Genomic DNA, 19929 nt, shown 5'->3' with positions numbered 1-19929 from the left:
GTGCTAGAATTCCCTGTGAAGCTGCCTGGTTCTGGACTTTTTTTGCCGGCAGTTTTTTAAATTACAAATTCAATTTCACTACCAGTGATCCATCTGTTCAAACTATCTGTTTCTTCTTGATTTGGTCTTAGGTTGTTATGTTTCTAGAAATTAGTCTATTTCTTCTAGGTTGTCCAATTTGTCGGCATATAACTATTTGTAGTATTCTTATGTTTTTTTGTATCTCTGTGGTATCAGTTATTATTTCTTCTATTTCATTTGTTATTTTATTTGGATCCTCTCTCTTTTCTTCTTGGTGAGCCTGGCCAGAGGTTTGTTAATTTTGTTTATCCTTTCAAAAAACCAGCTCTTGGTTTTACTGATATTTTCAATTGTTTCTTTTTTTAAATTAATTAATTAATTAATTTATTTTTGGCTCTGTTTGGTCTTCGTTTCTGTGCGAGGGCTTTCTCTAGCTGTGGCAAGCGGGGGGTCACTCTTCATCGCGGTGCACAGGCCTCTCACTATCGCGGCCTCTCTTGTTGCGGAGCACAGGCTCCAGATGCGCAGGCTCAGTAGTTGTGGCTCACGGGCCCAGTTGCTCCGCGGCATGTGGGATCTTCCCAGACCAGGGCTCGAACCCGTGTCCCCTGCATTAGCAGGCAGATTCTCAACCACTGTGCCACAAGGGAAGCCCTTCAATTGTTTCTTTAATCTATGTTTTATTTCCTCTCTGATCTTTATTATTTCCCTCCTTCTGTGACTTTAGGTGTCATTTGTTCTTTTTCTTTTAGGTTGTTTATTTGGAATTTTTCCTGTTTTTGAGGAAGGCCTCGATTGCTATGAACTTCCCTCTCAGGACTGTTTTTGCTGCATCTCATAGATTTTTGTATAGTTGTGTTATCATTGTCTCAAGGTATTTTAAAGTTTCCTCTTTCATTTCATCATTGACCCACTGGGTTTTTAATTAGCATATTGTTTAGTCTCCATGTAATTGTTTTTTTTCTTGTTTCTCTTTCTGTGGTTGATTTCTAGTTTCATGCTGTTGTGGTCAAAACAGATTATTGAAATGATTTCTATCCTCTGAAATTTGTTGAGGCTTGTTCTGTGTCCCAGTATGTTGTCTACCCTAGAGAATATTCCATGTGCACTTGAAAAGAATGTGCATTCTACTGTTTTTGGATGCAATGTCTTGAAAATATCAATTAAGTCTAACTGTTCCATTGTTTCATTTAGGATCTCTGTTGCCTAATTGATTTTCTGTCTGGAAGTTCTGTCCACTGCTGTCAGTGGGGTGTTAACGTCTCCTACTATTAATACTACTTTTGTATTCCTGTCAATTTCTCCCTTTTTTTAATGTATGTTAGTATTTGTTTTATGTTTTTAGCCTCTCCTATATTGGGTGCATGTATGTTAATAAATGTAGTAACTTCTTCTTGTATCTATCCATTTATCATTATGTAGTGTCCTTTATCTTTATGGTCTTTGTTTTAAAGTCCATTTTGTCTGATATGAGTATTGCTACCCCACTTTCTTGTCATTTCCATTTGCATGAAATATCTTTTTCCATCCCTGAAACGTATCTAAATCATTTTGCTGTACATCAGAAACTAACACAATATTGCAAATCAAAAATACTTCAATTAAAAAAAGATGTGTTTAGTTCACAAATATTTGGAGATTTTCTAGCCCCTCTGTGCAGCTCCCTGCTTTCTGGAACTCTGCAGTGCAAATTATGGCTGCTTTCACCTCTCTAAATTCTAACTTCTATATCTTCAATTTAGGAAGAACCCTGGGTTTTTTATTGCTCCCCTGACGTCCATGCTATTTCTATGCAGTAAACTTGGGCAATCACATGGTTTACCGCATATGTCTCCCTTTGTTGTCTGTCTCCCACTGTCTGAGAAGCATTGCTTCATGTTATTTTGTCCAGTGTTTGAGTTGTTAAAGGTGGGAAGGTAAATCCCCTCTCTTTTACTTCTTCATGGCCAGCAGTGGGAGTCAGAATTCGTTTTTATCCACCCATGAGACGTTTTTACTACGTAGGTAATTTGGAATGACAATTATTTTCTTTCAGCACATTACAGATACCATTTCAGTGTTTCACTACTACTGTTGAAACACCAACTGTCTGTCAGTCTTTAACATTCCTTTGAAGGTAGTATGCCTTTTTTATCTTCAACTTCTTTAAAAATTTTTTTTTGTCTTTGATGTTACGCAGTTTTACTTTGAAGACACCAGGCATGCTTTTCTCTTACTTTATCCTGCTTGAAATTCACTATGCATCTGCAATATGTGGACTGGAGTCTTCCAACAGTTTGGAAAAATTCTCAGCCTTTATCTCTATGAATAAGTTTACCCCTTTCTTTTTTTCTAGGACTCCAATCAAACATACATTAGACGTTCCCACTGAATCTCTTTCCTTCTCTTGTATACTTTCCAACTTTTTCTCTCTGTGTGCTTTATTATGGATAATTTCTTCCAGTTTTTTAATTCTCTTCCCTGCCACATACAGTGTGTTGCCAAGTATGTCCACTTGGTTTTTAAATTTTGGTTATTGCATTTTTCATGTAAATGAATTCTATTTGGTTCTTCAAATCTACATCACTTTTTAGCTTTAAACAACAGTAAATATAGTTGCTTTATAACACATTTCTGATAATTCCAAATCTAAAGTCTGTGCATATCCTGTTCCTGCTATTTCCCACTTACATTGTCTTGATTTCTTGTGTACTATTGTATCTTTAACTCTGTGTTTATCATTGCTCTTAAAATTTTATTTATGGTGCTTTTCAAGACACAAAAGAAATGTGCCTTCCTTCAGAGAGGCACTGGAATGGCTTCTGCTGGGCTCACGAGGCACTACCAATCAGGAACCACCTTAAATTATGTTTGAGTCTGAATTCCCCAACCCACCCAGGTTTTGTTGCTCAAGATACAAAACCAGTTGATGGCTGGTTTGTGGCTACAACTGCCAGGGGATTTTTGGTCCTCTTCTCTTCTGACAGTCCCTGAGTTTGGGGTTCTCCCTGATTGTGAGGATGTAGCCTTCTGGAGTCTCACCTTGACACAGGGTTTCCTACACGATTCTCCAGTGTGGTGGATGCTTGGCCTTACCTTTTGCACCTTTGCTCCGTGAGCCCACTCTACCCAAGTGAGAGGCACTGGACATATGTTCCAGTCAAAAGTGCTTATTTTCTCTCCAATATTCATCTCTGGGTTGAGGCTTTCTCCAAAGTGATGGCCTTGCAATTCACCTTCTTACCTCTTCTGTTTTCAAGTATATATTAAACACACACATACACAAGCAATCTTGAAAGATCCATCAATGAAGTGATAAAGGGTAGAGTATGTGCTAATTTATGGATAAAAAGCCAACTTTATTTAACATTTAAAAGTTGTTTTCAATAGCGAGGTAAATTAGAATAGTGTGCTATTCCCAGAAACAGAACATCTCTGCAGAATTCTTAATGCATTAATGCTAAATGTACCTTTTCCTATTAAATCTATTCCTTTTCACTCTCTAGAGGAGATAAATTTTAAAAGAATGTGGAAGTAATAGCACAGGGTAAGGCCAGGAACTGGTCTGACCCTGGCCATCTACACAAGTGAATTCACTCATGTGACAACTCAGTGCCCTCGCCTGAGAAATGTAGATAATACTAAATTATCCTGATAGCCCTCGCTCGCTCTAACGTTCTATGAATCTATAGATGCTTCCACGTTCCTCCTCCAACACCTACAGCAGACCTTACTGAACAATAAAAACCCTCTTTACCACTGGCACAGAAAACCTTTCCATAATAACGCCCCAGAGCCACTCACTACCAATTGACTGAAGATGGCACATATCCTATTTGTCACCCCTATTCTTATATAGATGACATCTTTTGAAATATGGCTAAACAACTCTTTCTACTGTGTTCTACTCCTACTTGCATTTCTAGGTTAAGAATTTAAAAATACTCACTCCCACAAATCATTATCATCATTTAGGACTGTAGAGAATTAAAGTACAGAATTCAAATATTCTTCTATTGAAAAAGAAAATAAAATGTTCAGGTAAAATAATCAAAAGTATTCTCAGCTCTCTGTAAAAGCATTCTATTAATAACAGTGCTAATAAATAAAAGACAACCAATAGTGTACAACAGGTAGATAGTAAAAATTTAATAGTAATATCATAAAATAAACAAACATACAAAAATCAAGTATTTAGCTTTGGATGTTAGAAATAATATACATAATTAATTCAGCATACTACTGATAGTGCTGCAACATACGATTTTACTGTTCAAACCACAGATTATGCCAGTAAGGCTTCTTTGTTCTCAGAGTTTCCAAAATTCTGCTTTTATTACTAAAAGCATCTGGACTTCAGACATCTCTAATGATGTAATACCTGGTATATTGCAACTGAAGCTGTGTGACCATTGTCTTAATGACCTAACAAAATTTTCTCATAATGGTACTGAAAAGGTAAACATTTCCCCCCTTTGCAATACTAGTTACCAAAACTGTCACACTGTCAAAATAAAAATGATTCCTTTCTCCTTTTGAATCTCAATTAAAAAGCACATGCATGAGAGGAAGCTGAAAACCAAAAGGGCAACTTTATGCTATATGCTAGATCAATGTTAAAATTCAGAGACTAATTTTTAGATATAGTCTTCCTTGTTCTGGTCCTCAAAAAGAAACAAAAGTAATTAACCAACTTTTTAAATATCAGGGAATATATTTTTGCTATTCTTTCGTAATCAAATTTTTCAATGACTTCTAAGACTGTTTTTATAGCCTGTTTCCATTCAGCTAGTTCAGGAGACACACTGGTTGAAAAAGGACTGAGAATATAAACTTTAAGGCTAAAAGTTCCATCTTCGAAATGTTAAGATTTAAATAGAGCCCTCGACGAGGATATTTAATCCAGAATTGCTGGCCATGAAAACAAGTAGACAGAAAAAAGGGTCATGCTTAAATGCGTAATTGAAAAAGCAAAGGCAAGTCTTTCACAACAGAAGTTATTCTTTCAACTTAAAGACATTTGCTGAAAGTAAAAATTACCTTGCTGCATGGTACATCTTCTTCAAAGCCATTAAGTCCAGTCTGGATCACTGTGTCTTACACTTTGGTTGGAACATTTAATAAAGTATATATTCTGTAGGAGATGACTATAGAACTCAACAAAATAAAATAGATAAAAAACTAGAATCTTGATTGAAAAATGGCATGTTTCTCCATCATTTTCATGCAATCGGTATGCCCATTTTAAATCTAATATTTCATCTATAAAAAATCGCTACATTTCCCACTGAAGCTTGTTATTCTGATGAGCCACAGTTTAAATGCTTTCATTCCGCTGAGGATTAAAGAATGTTCTGAGGATTATTCATCATTATCTGTACAAAAAAGAAAAAAATTTAATTCACTCATTGCAAATCAAGCTCTATGTATTTACTTAGTAAAAAACTCATTCTCTGTCACACTAAAGGAAAAGAGCCTTACTGTAGTTTTAAAGGTAGTTTTTATTACAATATCACACACTCACTGTGAAATATTCAGACATTACAATAAAGAATTAAGTGGGAAGCAAAAATCACCTATCAGCCAAAGACAACCAAAGCTAATAGTTTTATATAAATCTTCCCAGATTGCTTATCTATGCATACCCAAATATGTTTTAAAAAATTACAACAGGATGCAGTTCTGAGACTCGAGTTTTTCCCTTTAAAACACATAATGGATGGAAAGATGGACAAATAAGTGATAAAGCAAGATTATAAAATTTTAATGGAAGAATCTAAACTTTGATTGGGTTATTTGTATGGAAATATGTTAATATAAATGTTTCAGACATTACATGAAATTTCTAAAAATCTTATATGTTCTGGTATAATGTTATAAGTCATAATCCTAGTTATTACTTTAAAATGTATATCTCAGAAATAACTAGTTTTCTTGTCAACTGCATTATTATGAACTTACATCAAATCTTTAACCGTGGTCATTTTTAAGTCTTTTGTCATTTACAGACAGTTCTGGGTGTACTCTGATGCTTTTGCAAATATGTTCCTATAAAAGGGTCTCATCTTCAAGAAATTCATGGAAAAGACTCTGACAAGTACAGGTTTCTGGTAACTGACTGTACTGCTGAACTGAATGAATAAGCATTTTCAGAACTCTAATGAAAAACTGATGAACTCATAAAAGGGCTAACAAAAGATCAAGATGAAAAAAAAAAATTAATTACATGGGACTGAGTGAACTGATGAGGATGAGTATAATTTTTGTGACTTTCTGTTTGAATTAAAAAAAAAAAAATCCCACAAGGACTCAGAGGCAAAGAATATACAAATCAATTTTCACTGCAAAGTAAAGGAGCTGTTACAGTGGAGGATTACTGGACTGAATGTCAATATTATGACATAGTATGAGTGTGTTTCGTGTTTGTTAATTGCAATCGTTGTTGCTTTTGTTGTGGTCATCCATGTACAATGCTTGGTGTCAGTCTATTTATCTCTTGTAAAAATAAAATACAGTGTGTGTGTGTGAAAAAAAAAATTACAACAAGATGCAGTTCTGAGACTCGAGTTTTTCCCTTTAAAACACATAATGGATGGAAAGATGGACAAATAAGTGATAAAGCAAGATTATAAAATGTTAATGGAAGACTCTAGATGGTGGGCATATGGGTGGTAACTGAAGTTTTTTCAACATTTTCATATGATAAGAATTTTACAATAAAATGTTGAAAATGAATAAATCATAGATATATTCCATGTCAGTTTCAATGGCTGTGTAGTATTTTCTTCACAGATATGGCGTATTTAAATTAACCATTTGTATTTATAGACATTCTAGTTACCTCCAATTTTTCATTAGTCTAGAAAAACACGGTGGAGTGACTTAAACAGACTGCTTAATTTAACCTTACATAACAGTCACTATCTTCACACTCCAGAAAGAGCTCGTCCGTTAAAATCGAAGTGTCATCTCTAGTCACTGCACTGCTTGAAACCCCTCACGAGCTCCCCACAGGCTCACGACAGAACCTGTGCTCCTTATGTGGACTGCAGTGCCCTTCAGATCTGGCCTTTTAAGTACTTCTAGCCTTGTCTACTTCCATTGCCCATCTTCCCCAGCTGTCCCCATAATATATGCTCTAGTAACACTGAAGAGCTTACAGTTCCTGTAGTACAACAGCTGGCACCCCTCTATGTACAAGTAGACATATGCCTTGGGGGATAAATCCTCACTTATCTTTCAAAATCCAGCTCTGACGTCCTCTCCCCTGGGAACAATTATCCTGACACTTTTATTTCTTCCAATATAGCTGGACCATCACTTTATGCAACATATTTTTTTGCTTTCAGTGTTACACTTATTGCTGTGTACTATAATTTACTTATTTTTTTACAATGACAAACTGTTTCAAACAGAAAAGTACAGAGAATAAACTAATGAACACACAGGTACCTAATATCTAGAATTAGTAAAAGTTAACTTTTGGCCACACTGGTTTGGATAACTGATTCAAGAAAAACACATTAAAGAGAGAGAGCACCCTTTTCCCATCTTACTGCCTTCTCCTCCTCCTGAGGGGTGTTATCAGTATCCTGAAATTGATGTGTGCCCTTCCTTCCCATGGCTTTTAATTTTTATTACATATATGCACATTTAAATAAAATTGTTTTTAAATATTATAGAAATGGTATCATGTACTACTTATTCAACTCATCATATTGGTGGGGCTTATCCAAGTGATAGACGAAAATTTCATTCCTTCACTGTAACTGGTGTACAGAATCTCATCACATAAATAGCACAATATTCTATCTAAAATAAATGTAGAAGGAAGGTCTTTGTTTCCTTCTTAGACGTTTACAAGCTTGGACTGCTAAGATCAATGTTCTACATGAGGACGTGCTGCTGGCCTTTGCCATTCTATCACTGTCTACAGTTGGCTCCTCCTCTCCTTAAAGAATAAATTTTTTAGAAATAATATAAAGTAGTTCACACATTGTACTATCTCTGTTTGATCTCTGACTCTAGCCTAGCTAGTACCTAGCTAAAGACTAAGTGGCATTAATTTTACCAATTGCTACACCTGTAGGCACTTAGCAAATCTGCAATGTGACGATATGAGGGAGTTGTATAGAGTAGGTGCTCACCACACCTGCACTGTGACAGTATGGGGGTGTTGTATAGTTCAGGCTGTCTTTTGAGGACTCACATAATTTCTGATTAAATAAAACAGAAATGTGTTGTAGAAAATCTTTTTAACTTCTAACTTATTGCCCCTGATACCACTATTGGGTGTACTAGATATCGTTATTCATTCCCTCCCTCATTACCCACCACCAACACAGAAAATAAAAGTGTCTAAGCACCATATGCAGATGACATGGTTTTACTGTTATCTCCTAAGATGTGACCTAAAAGACGACAGTCTGGGGAAAGAGAGCTAGATCTGCAGTATAAGAATTTCGAATAAGAAGGACTCTAAAGGGAGAGATCAAGATGGCAGAGTAAGAGGATGTGGAGCTCACCATCACCCCCACCAGGAACACATTAAAAATACATCTACATGTGGAACAATTCTCACTGAAAACGAACTGGAAACTAGCCGGATTGCTGTACAACCAAGGCTGTAAGAAAGATCTCAGAGAATCTGCTATGATGGGAAGAAGAGAGATTGGGTCGTGACCTGTGGCCCTGGGAGGGGACTCAGAGGAAAAGGGAGATTGCAGTGATGGACACTTGCCTTGGGGAGTAAGTGGGTCGAGCCATAGACTGGGGGTCCCAGTCATGGGGTCCTAGACAGAGGACACAAGCCCTGTTGGCTGGCTGGAAGATGCTGTGACAAATACAAGGGCTGGAGAAGCCTGGAGTCCAATCGTGAGGATCTCGAGTGTTGGCCCCAGAGGCAGGGCAGGGAGAGGTGTGCTCTAACGGCTGAGGCTCTTCCCGGGACCACCTCATCACACAACCCCAGCCCGGGCACAGCCAATTCTCCAGCCCCATTCACTCCAAGCCACAGTGTTGCACTGCACTGGAACTGGGGCAGCAAGGACTGGGGAAGAGACTGAACCTTGGGACACAGAGGTGACCCAGGCCTGAGGCAGAGCCGGGTGGGGTGGCAGGTGCCACTGTTGGCACTTACTCAAGTGGTACCATATGATATCACTTATATGTGGAATCTAAAATATGACACACATGAACTTATCCACAAAACAGAAACAGACTCACAGACATAGAGAACAGCCATGTGGTTGCCAAGATGGGGTGGTGAGGAGGGATGGATTAGGAATTTTGGGTCAGCAGATGCAAACTATTATATATAGAATGGATAAACAACAGGGTCCTACTGTACAGCACAGGGAACTATATTCAATATCCAGGGATAAACCATAATGGAAAAGAATATAAAAAAAGAATGCATATATATATATATATATATATATATATATATATATATATATATATATATATATACACATATATATATATGTATCACTGAACCACTTTGCTGTACAGCAGAAATTAAAACAACAATGTAAATCAACTACACTCAATAAAAAATTAAAAAATAGAAAAAAAAAGAAAGAAAAGGCAGAGGAACTGCTCTCAATTCAAGGAGTAAGAGAAAACTCTGGATAACTAATGAAACAGAAATAAATAATTTTCCAGATAAAAAATTCAAAACATTAGTGAAGAAAATGTTAACTGAATTAGGGAAAAGAATTGATCTAAACACTGAACATTTTAATGAAGAACTAGAAAATATAGAAAAGGGCCAATGAGAAATGAATATTACAACAGCTGAAATAAAAACACACTATAAGGAAATGAATCACTAAGTGATACAGAAGACTGCACAACTGATCTGGAAGGTATAACTGAACAATGGAAACCACCCAATCAGAACAAGAGAAAGAAAAATTGCTTTCATTTAAAAAAATTTGTTTAAGAGATCTTTGAGATAGCATTAGGTGTTCCAAAATTCACATTATAGGGGTCCCAGAAGGAGAAGAGAGAGAGAAGGGGATCAAAAATGTATTTGAGGAAATTATGGCTGAAAAATTCCCAAACCTGTAGAAGAATATAGATATCCAGGTACAGGAAGCACAGAGGTTCCAAATAAGATGAACCCAAATGGACCCACACAAAGACCTATCATAATTAAAATGGCAAAAGTTAAAGATAAAGAGAGGATTCTAAAGGCAGCAAGAGAAAAACAAAGAGTTATATAAAAGGGAACCCCCATAAGGCTATCAGCCGAATTCTCTGCAGAAACTTTGCAGGCCAGAAGGGAGTGGCAATATATATTCAAAGTGCTGAAAGGGAAAAACTTGCAACCCAGGACACTCTACTCAGAAAGATTATCATTTAGAATAGAAGGAGAGAGAAAGAATTTCTCCGACAAGCAAAAATTAAACAAGTACAGCAATACTAAACTGACTCTAGTAAGAATGTTGAACTGTCTCCTCTAAATGCAAAAGAAGTAAAAACATATAAGAAAGGGAAAATCCCACTAGGAAAAGCAAATATATGGTAAGGATTGAAGCTCAACCACTTAAGCCAGTACATAGGTTGAAAGACAAAAAAAATGTTAAAAGCAACGATAATTACAATGAACAGTTAAGGGATAAGCATGAATATGTAACATGTGACATAAAAAACACAAAATGTGGGAGATGGAGTAAAAAATGTAGCTCTTTTGGAATACATTTGAACTTAAATGACTAGCAGTTTAAAACAAGTAAATATAATTATGGGTCAACATGCCAACATATATAAATCCCATGGTAACCACAAATCAAACCCTACAATAGATATACAAAAATCAAAAAGAAAGAAACAAAGCATACCACTAAAGAAAATCATCAAACCATAAGGGAAGAAATTAACAGAGAAGAACTACAACAGCCAGAAAACAGTAAGAAATGGCAGTAAGTACATACCTATCAATTAAGTACTTTAAATATCAATGGATTAAATGCTCTCATCAAAACACATAGGGTAGCTGATTAGATTTTAAAAAACCCCCAAAACCAAGGCCCTTCAATATGCTGCCTACAAGAGACTCACTTCAGGGCTAAAAGCAAACACAGATTGAAAGTGAGGGGATGGAAAAAGACATTTCATGCAAATGGAAATGATAAGAAAGTGGGAGTAGCAATACATATATCAGACAAAAATAGACTTTAAAACAAAGGCCATAAAGAAAGATAAAGAAAGACACTATAACAATAAACGGATCAATACAAGAAGAGGATATTACGTTAGTTAACATACACGCACCCAATATAGGAGCACCTAAATATATAAAGCAAAAACTAACAGACATAAAGGGAGAAATTGACAATGCTACAATAATAGTAGGGGACTTTAACACCCCACTTACATCAATGGACAGATCATCCAGACAGAAAGTCAATAGGCAACAGTGGTCTTAAATAGCTCAATAGACTAGTTGGTCTTAACAGATCTCTATAGGACTTTACATCCAAAAACAGCAGAGTACATATTCTTTTCAAGTGCACATGGAACATTCTCCAGGATAGATCACATGCTAGGCCACAAAACAAGTTCCAACAAATTTAGGAGGATAGAAATTATATCAAGCCATACATCAATTACAGAAAGAAAACAGGGAAAAGAACAAACACATGAAGACCAAACACCATGCTACTAAAAACCCAATGGGTCGATGAAGAAATCAAAGAGGAAATCAGAAAACACCTCAAGACAAATGAAAATAAAAACACAACATTCCAAAACCTTCTGGATGCAGCAAAAGCAGTTCTAAGAGGAAAGTTCATAGGGATACAGGCCTCCCTCAAGAAACAGGAAAAACTTCAAAAACACAACCTAAACTACCACCTAAAGGAACTAGAAAAAGAAGTACAAACAAAGCCCAAAGTCAGCAGAAGGTAGGAAAAAACATAAAGGAAATAAATAAAATAAAGACCAAAAAAAAAAGATAGAAAAGATTAATGAAACTAAGAGTTGATTTTTAATAAGATAAACAAAGTTGATAAACCTTTAGCCAGGCTCACAAAGAAAAAAAAAGAGAACCCAAATAAACAAAATGAAAGTGAAGAAATAACAACCGATACCACAGAGGTAACAAAAAATCATAATACTATGAACAGTTATACGCCAACAAATTGGACAGAAGAAATGGACAAATTTCTAGCAACACACAACCTGCCAAGACTGAATCAAGAAGAAACAATTTGAACAGATCAATCACTAGTAGTGAAATTGAATTTGTAATAAAGAAAACCTCCCAGCCAAAAAAAGTCCAGGACCAGAGGGCTTCACAGGGAAATTCTACCAAACATATAAAGAAATAATAGCTATCCTTCACAAACTATTCCAAAAAATTAAAGAGGATGGGATGCTCCCAAATTTATTCTATGAGGCCACCATTACCCTGATACCAAAACCAGACAAAGGCACTACAGGAAAAGAAAGTTACAGGCCAATCTCTTTGATGAATATAGATGCAAAACTCCTCAACAAAATATTAGCAAACCAAATCCAAAAATATATAAAAAGGATCATACACTACGATCATGTTGGATTTATTCTCAGGATGCAAGGATGGTTCAGTATTTGCAAATCTATGAATGTGACAGCACCACATTAACAAAGGGAAGCATAAAAAAAATCACATGATCATCTCAATAGGTGCAGAAAGCATTTGAGAAAATTCAACATCCATTCATGATAAAAATTTCCATCAAAGTATGTATAAAGGGAACACATCTCAACATAATAAGGGCCATTTATGACAAACCCACAGCTAATATCACACTCAACAGTGAAAAGCTGAGAGCTTTTCCTCTATACTCAGGAACTAGACAAGGATGTCCACTCTTGCCACTTCTATTTACATAGTGTTAGAAGCCCTAGCCACAGCAATCAGACAAGAAAAAGAAATAAAAGGCATCCAAATTGGAAGGGAAGAAGTAAAACTATCACTTCTTGCAGATGACATGATACTTTATATAAGAAAACCCTAGTCTCCCCCCCAAAACTATTAGAACTAATAAATGAATTCAGCAAAGTTGCAGGATACAAGATTAACACATAGAAATCTGTTGCTTTTCTATACACTAATAATGAATCATCAGAAAGAGAAAAAAAAATCCTGTTTAAAATCACATCAAAAAGAATAAAATACATAGGAATAAACTTAACCAAGGAGGTGAATGACCTATACACTGAAAACTGTAAAATAGTCATGAAGGAAACTTAAGATAATACAAAGAAATAGAAGGATATCCTGTGCTCTTGGATTGGAAGAACTACTATTGTTAAATGGCATACTAGCCAAAGCAGTCTACAGATTTAATGCAATCCCTATCAAAATACCCATGACATTTTCCCCAGAACTAGAACAAATAATCCAAAAATTCATATGGAACCACAAAAGACCCTGAATTGCCAAAGCAATCTTGAGGAAAAAAAAAACAAAGCTGGAGGCTATCTCCCTCCCAGACTTCAGACTACAGTAAGTCTCCTACATACGAACATTCAAGTTGCAAACTTTCAAAGATGCAAATGTGCATTCTCATGTCCTATCACATAAGTTAGTTCGCATGTCTGGTGTACACTGTCACATGCATGCATCCTCTACAAGTGGTTGTGCTTTTGTGTACGTTACTGTACAGTACTGTATAGAGTACAGTAACACAGTATCTTTATTTCAAGCCCAGGAAGCACACGTAAAGGCAGCGGTGTGTAGCTGGTATGGCTAAGAAGTTGCCAAGCGATAACGATGGAAAGAAAAGTGAAAATAATTGAGAGTGGAGCTACAAGAGGAAGAAGAAGTAACTGAAGAACTGAAGAGATTCACGACGCAATAAATGGCAAGGGGATTTTCTTTATTTGAGGAAACACTGTTAGTCTCTGAGGCTCAGGACCCAAACATAGAATGGTACGCAAAGGTTGCAGCAGCCGTTCAGAATGCAATCCAGTGCTACCATGTCATCTACGATGAGAAAAAAAGAGCTACTACACAGACATCATTGGATCGTTTTTTTAAGAGGGTAGATAGAACTGAATCCAGCAAGGAAGCAGAACCTGTGCCATCAGCGTCAGGCGTGAGTGAAACTGCACCTTGCCCTCTGTCTCCTATTGCTGATGATCCTTCAGCTCTGCCATCTCCCACCTCCTCTCCCTCCTCCAGTCAGTAGCTCTTCTTGCCTGTTCACTCGATGCCAGCCCCTGGATGCCAGCTGTTGTACTGGACTGCTGTACTTTTCAAGGTACTGTACTGTAAGATTAAAAATATTTTATTTTTTGTGTTTCTTTGTTTTTTACATATTATTTGTGTGAAAAGTATTATAAACCTATGGCGGTACAGTACTATATAACCGACTGTGTTATTTGGGTACCTAGGCTAACTTTGTTGGACTTATGAACAAATTGGACTTACGAATGCGCTCTCAGAACAGAACTCACTCATATGTAGGGGACTTACTGTCTACTACAAAGTTACAGTAATCAAAACAGTGTGGTGTTGGCACAAAAGCAGACATATAGATCAATGTAACGGAACAGAGAGCCCAAAAACAAACCCGCACACCTATGGTCAATTAATCTATGACAAAGGAGGTAAGAACATATAATGGAGAAAGACAGTCTCTTCAAGGAGTAGTGCTGGGAAAATTGGACAGCTGCATGTAAAAGAATGAGATTAGAACATTTCCTCACACCGTATACAAAAATAAACTCAAAATGGATTAAAAACCTAAATGTTAAACCTGAAACCGTAAGACTCATAGAAGAGAACACAGAGCACTCCTGACATAAATCATAGCAATAATTTTTTGGATCCATCTCCTAAGGCAAAAGAAATAAAAGCAAAAATAAACCAATGGACCTAATTAAACTTAGAAGCTTTTTGCGCAGCAAAGGAAACCACCAGCAAAACAAAAACACAAACTTTGGAATGGGGGAAAATATTGCAAATGATATGACTAATAAGGGATTAATATCCAAAGTATATAAACAGCTCATACAACTCAATATAAAACAAACCCAAAACCCAAACCAAAAAACAACCTAATCAAAAATGGGCAGAAGAGGGAGTTCCCTGGTAGCCCAGTGGTAAAGAATTTGCCTTCCAATGCAGGGGACGTGGGTTTGATACCTGGTGGGGGAACTAAGATCCCACATGCCATGGGGCAACTAAGCCCGTGCACCACACCTACTGAGCTCGTGTGCCCCAGTGAGAGAGCCCATGTGCCGCAAACTACAGAGTCCGTGCACTCTGGAGTCTGCGTGCCACAACTAGAGAGAAGCCTGCATGCCACAAGAAAGAGCCTGCGCCGCAATGGAAGATCCCACACACCTCAATGAAGACCTCCGTGTGCCACAACTAAGACACAATGCAGCCATAAATTAAAAAACAAATAAATAAAGAAATAAATGGGCAGAAGTCCTGACTAGACATTTTCCAAAGACATACAGATGGCTACTAACACACATGAAAAGATGTCCAACGTCACTAATTATTAGAGAAATGCAAATCAAAATGAGATATCACCTCATCACCTGCCATCACCAAAAAGCCCACAAATAACAAATGTCGGAGAGGATGTGGAGAAAACGGAATCCTTGTACACTGTTGGTGGGAATGTAAATTGGTGCAGTCATTATGGAAAAAAACTAAAAACAGAACTACCATATGATCCAGTATTCTATTCTTGGGTATATATCCTGAAAAAAACAAAAACACTGATTCAAAAAAGATACATGCACCCCAATGTTCACAGCAGCATTATTTACAATAGTCAAGATATGGAAGCAAACTAAACGTCCATCAACAGATGAATGGATAAAGACGATGTGGTACATATATACAATGGAATAGTACTCAGCCATAAAAAAGAATGAAATCCTGCCATTTGCAGCAATGCGGATGGACCCAGAGAATATTATGCTTAGTGAAAGTAGTCACACAGAGAAAGCCTAATAGTGCATGATACCACTTACTTTGGAATCTTTAAAAATAATACAAATGAACATACATGCAAAAAAGAAACAGACTCACAGATACAGTAAACAAACTAGTGGCTACCAAAGGGGAAAGGGAAGGGGGGAGGGGCAAATTAGGGGCATGGGATTAAGAGATACAAGCTACTCTGTATAAAATATATAAGAAGCAAGGATATATTGTACAGCAAGGGAATTATAGCCATTATCTTCTAATAACTTTTAATGGAGTATAACCTGCAAAAATAATGAATCACTATGCTGTACACCTGAAACTAATATAGTATTGTAAATCAACTATACTTCAGTAAAAGAAGAATAAATGCATGACCTTCATTTTAAAAAAAAAGGACTTTAAATTAGTTATTCTATATCCAATCACTGTCTAACGTTTAAGTGTCATATGATGAACAATACAAAACAGCAAGTTAATTTATTTAGAGCAGGGGTCCCAACCCCCAGGCCACGGACAGGTACCGGTCCATGGCCTGTTAGGAACCGGGCCGCACAGCAGGAGGTGAGTGGTGGGCCAGTGAAGCTCCATCTGTATTTACAGCCGCTCCCCATCGTTCACATTACCACCTGAGCTCCGCCTCCTGTCAGATCAGCGGTGGCATTAGATTCTCACAGGAGCGCGAACCCTACTGTGAACTGTGCACGCAAGGGTTCTAGGTCGCGCACTCCTTATGGGAATCTAATGCCTGATGATCTGAGGTGGAGCTGAGGCGCATCTAATGGGGTAGACTGGACATAAGCAACACACTTTAGGTGTCACTGTCTCCCATCACCCCCAAATGGGACCATCTAGTTGCAGGAAAACAAGCTCAGGGCTCCCACTGATTCTGCATTATGGTGAGTTGTATAATTATTTCATTATATACTACAATGTAATAATAATAGAAATAACATGCACAATAAATGTAACGGGCTTGAACCATCCCCAAACGATTCCCACCCCACTCCCCACTCTGTGGAAAAACTGTCTTCCATGAAACCGGTCCCTGGCACCATGAAAGTTGGGGGTGGCTGATTTAGAGAATTCAATATACATTTTACAACCAGCTTAGTGAGTTGATACGTTTAGCTGCTTTACATTTTTTTCCAGGCTAAAGGAATTACTGCAGGCTTTATGATCCAGAACTCGGGGTCCTCGTGCCCTTTCATTTGTGTGGTAGAGAAAACCTGGTACTGCTTCTTGAGGAGCGCATTAGCCGGCATGATTGGTGGTGCTTTGCAGGGGAATGGCCTTCTGTGTAGGCATGTGTCCTTCTGAAACCACTCAGCTCTCACAGGACGGTGTCAATTCTACCTCGTGGCTCAGCTGACTGTGCTTTTTCTCCATGGAAGGGGCAAGTTTTCCAAATACCTGTCAAGCAACTCTAACGCCCAAGCACACTGTTGCTGACTACTTATGAAAAGCATCTTGAAACGATACTTGTGAGAACTGCCTGAAGGACGCAGTCTGAGTACGAACAGAGCTAGTCTGATACTCTCCACAGATCCACTCAAATGCAATCATTTTTCTGGCCTCATGGCATTAACTTCCACATGCCATATTATGAGAAAGGCTCCTATGAAATCCAAATATTGTAAAAGTTACTGAGAATGTTTTCAGGCCATAACAGGACTGTTTTATAAAACGGTGTCCAAGATTTCAATTGAATCAGGAATATACAAGTTCCAGATAATGTTTATATTTTATATATTCATTTTGATAAAAATATTTTTTTATATATATAAAAAAACCCCATGTTTTATAGTAATAAACACAACTGACAGACATTTGCAAAGACTAAGACTTGAGTTTTTCACTGCGGTCTATGGGCTTAGATTCTTGGAGTCTGACAGAGTATTTTCCCCTTTAGAGGACTCCACATGTTACCCGAGTTTGAGGAACACTGTATCATAGTCCCCTTTTTAAAAGAATCACTGGACATTTTTCTTTTGTTTCAATACCAAAAAGAGCTGTCCTCTGAGTAACGAACATATTTTGTCTCAAGTAATTAGTTAGGTTTCCTGCTTTGCTACAAATCTCAGCACCAAATTTGTGAATTATTTTCCCAAATTGTAGAGACCTTTTGACCATGAACTTTCTGTTCCTACTTCAACTTGGCTTAATATTATATTGCTTGCACTCATTTGCCTGAGGTATTCATTTGCCTGATATGTTGACTTTCCCAAACACTTGTTTCTAACTTAATTTCAGTTTTTTCCGTGTGTGTGTGTGTGTGTGTATACACACACACACACACACACACACACACACATATATACATTGTACTATATATAATGTCGTTAAACCTTTTCTGGGGGAACGAGATGGAATATAAATAAATCTTATGAAAATTTATACTGCCAAAATTACGCATCAACACTTTAAATCCTTGACTCTAGTCTACAAATCATACCTTTAAAGTAATAGTATTAATTTTTGACAAACATTTTTAGAAATGAATTCTTGTTCAAAATATTCTAGATCAGTTTACAAACTAATTATACAAATTAGGCTCATTACTGCATGGTAAGTTACTTAAAAAGATCACATATCATTTATCTTGATTACCCACTTCATTCACTAAACTTGGTTGCAAGTAACTTTAAGCTTTTTCCAAAAAAATTAAATGCTCTCAGAATAGACTTGTATGAAGAAAGACAATCAAAAGAATCTGGTATATAAGCTGTCAGGGAATTTCTGAAAGAGAAGTTTCAAGATATTTTGTGTAATGGAATACCTTCATTAGAATAAGTCTGTATCTCTGCTTTGAAGACATTAAACATTTATTTGGATAAGTACGTTCTTATATTTTTTCCCCAAACTGGAATTATTTTATTGTCCTTTGACATTTTTTTTTAATAAAGAAGAGCTCCCTTAAATTTTTACTGATAGGTTTCATAGCAACCACACCATAAGCATAAAACATGATTCTGTTTGTGCCTATTTCTGATAATCTGAACTACTACATAGTGAAGCACACAGGCAGCACTAACTGCTGGCTTATAAAAAGGACTGGTTTACGTTCAATCTGTTCCTTGCTGCTAATGGCCTGAACTACTCCTTGGCAGTTATTCTGTTAGCTTAAGAAGAAAAGTAATGAAAATGCAGTGGGGTCTGAAGCTATAAGAGTACTTACTGGGCTTCCCTGGTGGCATAGTGGTTAAGAATCCGCCTGCCAATGCAGGGGACACGGGTTCGAGCTCTGGTCTGGGAAGATCCCATATGCCGCGGAGCAACTAAGCCTGTGCGCCACAACTACTGAGCCTGCACTCTAGAGCCTGCGAGCCACAACTACTGGGCCCGTGTGCCACAACTACTGAGGCCTGCGCACCTAGAGCCCGTGCTCCGCAACAAGAGAAGCCACCACAATGAGAAGCCCGCACACTGCAACAAAGAGTGGCCCCCGCTCGCCGCAACTAGAGAAAGCCTGCGCGCAGCAATGAAGACCCAACGCAGCCAAAAATAAATAAATAAAATAAATAAATTTAAAAAAAAAGAGTACTCACTCTACCTGAATATTTTCTAGTTTCAATTTAACGATAACTATTAGAATTTTAACAAGACTTTTACTTCCATTAAAGCAACTCAAGAAACATTTTTTGCTGAGCTTACAGTTAATGTAAATAAGTCTACATAACCATAAAGTTTCTCCCAAAATAAAAAGCATTCTTGAGTTGTGATTTTAGCAGACTTAATTTTTCATGAGTCAAAATGTCAAATATTTTAATAAAACCCTGGCTCTGAAATACCTGAACTGAACACCCCTCTGAACACGAAGTCCGGGTCCTCACCAACTCATGCCTACTTACTGCCTTACCGTTTCCATCAGGTGCTCCCGCTGCCTCTTCCACTCTGTCAGTCCTTTCACTTCAGAAACCTTCACTGGTTTCCTCCATGTGCCTTACACATTTCACAGCGTCAATCACAAAGACTAATTCTCAACA

At 37.2% G+C, this 19929-nt stretch overlaps 1 protein-coding gene across 1 annotated transcript in view; it reads right to left on the bottom strand.

The window, feature by feature from the left end:
• Positions 1 to 4193: 4193 nt before the first annotated feature.
• The window catches only part of NEK1 (NIMA related kinase 1), a 203879-nt gene continuing 188143 nt past the window's right edge, over positions 4194 to 19929 (bottom strand). Inside the window, exon 34 of the mRNA XM_068552774.1 lies at positions 4194 to 5375. Within this exon, the coding sequence (XP_068408875.1) occupies positions 5362 to 5375 (14 nt within the window). The 3' untranslated portion in view covers positions 4194 to 5361. The remainder of the gene's footprint in view (positions 5376 to 19929) is intronic.

The sequence above is a fragment of the Eschrichtius robustus genome, chromosome 10 (assembly GCF_028021215.1).
Source record: "Eschrichtius robustus isolate mEscRob2 chromosome 10, mEscRob2.pri, whole genome shotgun sequence".
Classification (NCBI taxonomy): domain Eukaryota; kingdom Metazoa; phylum Chordata; class Mammalia; order Artiodactyla; family Eschrichtiidae; genus Eschrichtius; species Eschrichtius robustus.
The sequence above is the reverse complement of the archived record's forward strand: the minus strand, read 5'-3'. Positions and strand labels throughout refer to the sequence as shown.